General features: G+C 45.7%; 1 protein-coding gene across 1 annotated transcript in view; it reads left to right on the forward strand.

The window, feature by feature from the left end:
- Nucleotides 1–5,629, forward strand: part of LOC139763322 (uncharacterized) — a 191,952-nt gene extending 186,323 nt beyond the window's left edge. The window contains exons 16-18 of the mRNA XM_071689343.1: nt 2,765–2,905; nt 5,326–5,374; nt 5,510–5,629. Coding sequence (XP_071545444.1) covers nt 2,765–2,905; nt 5,326–5,374; nt 5,510–5,629 — 310 coding nt within the window. The remainder of the gene's footprint in view (nt 1–2,764; nt 2,906–5,325; nt 5,375–5,509) is intronic.
- Nucleotides 5,630–6,000: the final 371 nt, after the last annotated feature.

The following is a 6,000-nucleotide window of genomic DNA, read 5'->3' on the forward strand; positions in this document are numbered from 1 at the left end:
CATGTGTATATATGTACATGTCTGTCTTTGTATATATATATGTGTACATTGAGATGTATAGGTATGTAAATTTGCGTGTGTGGACGTGTATGCATATACATGCGTATGGGGGTGTGTTGGGCCCTTTATTCCGTCTGTTTCCTTGCGCTACCTCGGTAACTCGGTAGACAGCGACAAAGCAAAATAAATAAATGTAATATATATATATTAAATCTTAGGGAGAAGAAAAAGATGTTCTGGAAGGAGGTAAATAAAGTGCGTAAGACAAGGGAGCAAATGGCAACTTCAGTGAAGGGCGCAAATGGGGAGGTGATAACAAGTAGTGGTGATGTGAGAAGGATATGGAGTGAGTATTTTGAAGGTTTGTTGAATGTGTTTGATGATAGAGTGGCAGATATAGGGTGTTTTGGTCGAGGTGGTGTGCAAAGTGAGAGGGTTAGGGAAAATGATTTGGTAAACAGAGAAGAGGTAGTGAAAGCTTTGCGGAAGATGAAAGCCGGCAAGGCAGCAGGTTTGGATGGTATTGCAGTGGAATTTATTAAAAAAGGGGGTGTCTGTATTGTTGACTGGTTGGTAAGGTTATTTAATGTATGTATGACTCATGGTGAGGTGCCTGAGGATTGGCGGAATGCGTGCATAGTGCCATTGTACAAAGGCAAAGGGGATAAGAGTGAGTGCTCAAATTACAGAGGTATAAGTTTGTTGAGTATTCCTGGTAAATTATATGGGAGGGTATTGATTGAGAGGGTGAAGGCATGTACAGAGCATCAGATTGGGGAAGAGTAGTGTGGTTTCAGAAGTGGTAGAGGATGTGTGGATCAGGTGTTTGCTTTGAAGAATGTATGTGAGAAATACTTAGAAAAGCAAATGGATTTGTATGTAGCATTTATGGATTTGGATAAGGCATATGATAGAGTTGATAGAGATGCTCTGTGGAAGGTATTGAGAATATATGGTGTGGGAGGAAAGTTGTTAGAAGCAGTGAAAAGTTTTTATCGTGGATGTAAGGCATGTGTACGTGTAGGAAGAGAGGAAAGTGATTGGTTCTCAGTGAATGTAGGTTTGCGGCAGGGGTTTGTGATGTCTCCATGGTTGTTTAATTTGTTTATGGATGGGGTTGTTAGGGAGGTAAATGCAAGAGTTTTGGAAAGAGGGGCAAGTATGAAGTCGGTTGGGGATGAGAGAGCTTGGGAAGTGAGTCAGTTGTTATTCGCTGATGATACAGCGCTGGTGGCTGATTCATGTGAGAAACTGCAGAAGCTGGTGACTGAGTTTGGTAAAGTGTGTGGAAGAAGAAAGTTAAGAGTAAATGTGAATAAGAGCAAGGTTATTAGTTACAGTAGGGTTGAGGGTCAAGTCAATTGGGAGGTGAGTTTGAATGGAGAAAAACTGGAGGAAATGAAGTGTTTTAGATAACTGGGAGTGGATCTGGCAGCGGATGGAACCATGGAAGCGGAAGTGGATCATAGGGTGGGGGAGGGGGCGAAAATAATGAGGGCCTTGAAGAATGTGTGGAAGTCGAGAACATTATCCCGGAAAGCAAAAATGGGTATGTTTGAAGGAATAGTGGTTCCAACAATGTTGTATGGTTGCGAGGCGTGGGCTATGGATAGAGTTGTGCGCAGGAGGATGGATGTGCTGGAAATGAGATGTTTGAGGACAATGTGTGGTGTGAGGTGGTTTGATCGAGTGAGTAACGTAAGGGTAAGAGAGATGTGTGGAAATAAAAAGAGCGTGGTTGAGAGAGCAGAAGAGGGTGTTTTGAAGTGGTTTGGGCACATGGAGAGAATGAGTGAGGAAAGATTGACCAAGAGGATATATGTGTCGGAGGTGGAGAGAACGAGGAGAAGAGGGAGACCAAATTGGAGGTGGAAAGATGGTGTGAAAAAGATTTTGTGTGATCGGGGCCTGAACATGCAGGAGGGTGAAAGGAGGGCAAGGAATAGAGTGAATTGGAGCGATGTGGTATACCGGGGTTGACGTGCTGTCAGTGGATTGAATCAAGGCATGTGAAGCGTATGGAGTAAACCATGGAAAGGTGTGTAGGTATGTATATTTGCGTGTGTGGACGTATGTATATACATGTGTATGGGGGGGGGTTGGGCCATTTCTTTCGTCTGTTTCCTTGCGCTACCTCGCAAACGCGGGAGACAGCGACAAAGTATAATAGATAAAATAAATAAGATATATTTACATATATATATATATATATATATATATATATATATATATATATATATATATATATATATATATATATATATATATATATATATATATATATATATATATATATATATATATAATCGCCCTCACACCCATATATACATAAATCTACATATACATATTAAAATATCCACCTTTACACAGACATCCATAAACATATACATATATATACATATGTATATATTCGTTTTTGCTTGTCTTCATCCATTCTTGGTAGTACCCCGTCCCACAGGAAACAGAATCGGTACACCCCGCTTCAGCGATTTAACGCCAGGCAAACAGACAAGTGGGCCACATTCGTTCATACTCTGTCACTAGCTGTCATGTGTAATGCACTGAATCTACAGCTCCCTATCCATATTCAGGCCCCATATACCCTTCCATGGCTTACCGCAAATATTTCACATACCCTGGTTCAGTCTACTGACAACACGTCGACCCCGGTATAGGCACTGAAGACTCTCTCACGGTTTCTTATATAATGCTCTTCTCTCACAGTATATATGATGGCCGATAATATTTCTCATCTCTCTCTTAGGATGATGGCGATGACGGAAGCCGGCCTCTACTCCCACTGGCTGAGGACAGCCGTGCCAAACGCTACCACCTGCTATCGTACCCCCAACAAGATCGCCATCAGGACATCTCTCTCTTTGAAAAACGTTTGGGTGAAACGAATGTAAATTTTGTTCTAAAAAAGTGAATCAAAATGTACATAGAGATACTGACACTATTTATAAATACATTAATAGGAATGAACCCTTTCCATATAAGCGTATAATTCTATAGCATGTGCCATAACATAAAATCTATTGTATATTTCTATGTACCACAATATTTGAACTCATTTCAAATAGTCCACCTTCATCGAGTATATGACTCGGGTTGATTTCCCTGGGCGTACCGCATTGTGACAGGGTACTCCCATGTACCGTGGTATGACAGGTACTCCCATGTACCGTGGTATGACGGGTACTCCCATGTACCGTGGTATGACGGGTACTCCCATGTACCGTGGTATGACGGGTACTCTCATGTACCGTGGTATGACGGGTACTCCCATGTACCGTGGTATGACGGGTACTCCCATGTACCGTGGTATGACGGGTACTCCCATGTACCGTGGTATGACTCCCATGCACTGTGGTATGACGGGTACTCCCATGCACTGTGGTATGACGGGTACTCCCATGTACCGTGGTATGACGGGTACTCCCATGTACCGTGGTATGACGGGTACTCCCATGTACCGTGGTATGACGGGTACTCCCATGCACTGTGGTATGACGGGTACTCCCATGTACCGTGGTATGACGGGTACTCCCATGCACTGTGGTATGACGGGTACTCCCATGCACTGTGGTATGACAGGTACTCCCATGTACCGTGGTATGACGGGTACTCCCATGCACTGTGGTATGACGGGTACTCCCATGCACTGTGGTATGACGGGTACTCCCATGCACTGTGGTATGACGGGTACTCCCATGTACCGTGGTATGACGGGTACTCTCATGTACCGTGGTATGACGGGTACTCCCATGCACTGTGGTATGACGGGTACTCCCATGCACTGTGGTATGACGGGTACTCCCATGCACTGTGGTATGACGGGTACTCCCATGTACCGTGGTATGACGGGTACTCCCATGCACTGTGGTATGACGGGTACTCCCATGCACTGTGGTATGACGGGTACTCCCATGCACTGTGGTATGACGGGTACTCCCATGCACTGTGGTATGACGGGTACTCCCATGCACTGTGGTATGACGGGTACTCCCATGTACCGTAGTATGACGGGTACTCTCATGTACCGTGGTATGACAGGTACTCCCATGTACTGTGGTATGACGGGTACTCTCATGTACCGTGGTATGACGGGTACTCCCATGCACTGTGGTATGACGGGTACTCCCATGCACTGTGGTATGACAGGTACTCCCATGTACCGTGGTATGACGGGTACTCCCATGCACTGTGGTATGACGGGTACTCCCATGCACTGTGGTATGACGGGTACTCCCATGTACCGTGGTATGACGGGTACTCCCATGCACTGTGGTATGACGGGTACTCCCATGCACTGTGGTATGACGGGTACTCCCATGTACCGTGGTATGACGGGTACTCCCATGCACTGTGGTATGACGGGTACTCCCATGCACTGTGGTATGACGGGTACTCCCATGGACTGTGGTATGACGGGTACTCCCATGTACCGTGGTATGACGGGTACTCCCATGCACTGTGGTATGATGGGTACTCCCATGCACTGTGGTATGTCGGGTACTCCCATGCACTGTGGTATGACGGGTACTCCCATGCACTGTGGTATGACGGGTACTCCCATGCACTGTGGTATGACGGGTACTCCCATGTACCGTGGTATGACGGGTACTCCCATGCACTGTGGTATGACGGGTACTCCCATGCACTGTGGTATGACGGGTACTCCCATGCACTGTGGTATGACGGGTACTCCCATGTACCGTGGTATGACGGGTACTCTCATGTACCGTGGTATGACGGGTACTCCCATGCACTGTGGTATGACGGGTACTCCCATGCACTGTGGTATGACGGGTACTCCCATGCACTGTGGTATGACGGGTACTCCCATGTACCGTGGTATGACGGGTACTCCCATGCACTGTGGTATGACGGGTACTCCCATGCACTGTGGTATGACGGGTACTCCCATGCACTGTGGTATGACGGGTACTCCCATGTACCGTAGTATGACGGGTACTCTCATGTACCGTGGTATGACAGGTACTCCCATGTACTGTGGTATGACAGGTACTCCCATGTACCGTGGTATGACGGGTACTCCCATGTACCGTGGTATGACGGGTACTCTCATGTACCGTGGTATGACGGGTACTCCCATGTACCGTGGTATGACGGGTACTCCCATGTACCGTGGTATGACGGGTACTCCCATGTACCGTGGTATGACAGGTACTCCCATGTACCGTGGTATGACGGGTACTCCCATGTACCGTGGTATGACGGGTACTCCCATGTACCGTGGTATGACGGGTACTCCCATGTACCGTGGTATGACAGGTACTCCCATGTACCGTGGTATGACAGGTACTCCCATGTACTGTGGTATGACTGGTACTCCCAGGTATCACGGCAGGTGAGGTAGTCGCAGGTATGACGGTATAACGGGATATCCCAGTAGAAGTTAATGGTTCAGATATAAGCACTTACAGTAGACTGCGACTGGTTAGTTAACTCAGCTTTAACTGTGTCTCTTTCCTAACCTTTTCAGGGGATGTTTGTGATTCTGAGCGGTGGATACGTCCTCAGTGGTATTGTGCTGTGTCTTGAGATCATCAGCAACATCTATGAAACATTTTGTAGCCAAGAACTTCTTGATCTGCACATTTAATGTCTTCCTGTTCACTGTTTCTGAACAATCTGATCTATCAATATCACGAAGGCCAATCAATGTGGAACCTCATACACTACCTCGAGTGGACATGTGTTAACTCTTATCCCATCCAACTCATCCACATGAACGTATGTATGTCAACCTATGATGACTGGCCGTTCTGCTCATGGCATCCTTCCTCACCCTGTACTATACCATCCGTTTTGATTCCACCTTCGATAGCAATCGATAATTCGTCTGTCTTTGAACTCTCTTAATGAAATGATAATGACAATTATAACAATAGCAGCGATAATAATAATAATAATGATGATAATAATAATAATAATAATGATAATGATAATGATAATGATAATAATGATAATGAA

Source organism: Panulirus ornatus, chromosome 46 (genome assembly GCF_036320965.1).
Source record: "Panulirus ornatus isolate Po-2019 chromosome 46, ASM3632096v1, whole genome shotgun sequence".
Lineage (NCBI taxonomy): Eukaryota > Metazoa > Arthropoda > Malacostraca > Decapoda > Palinuridae > Panulirus > Panulirus ornatus.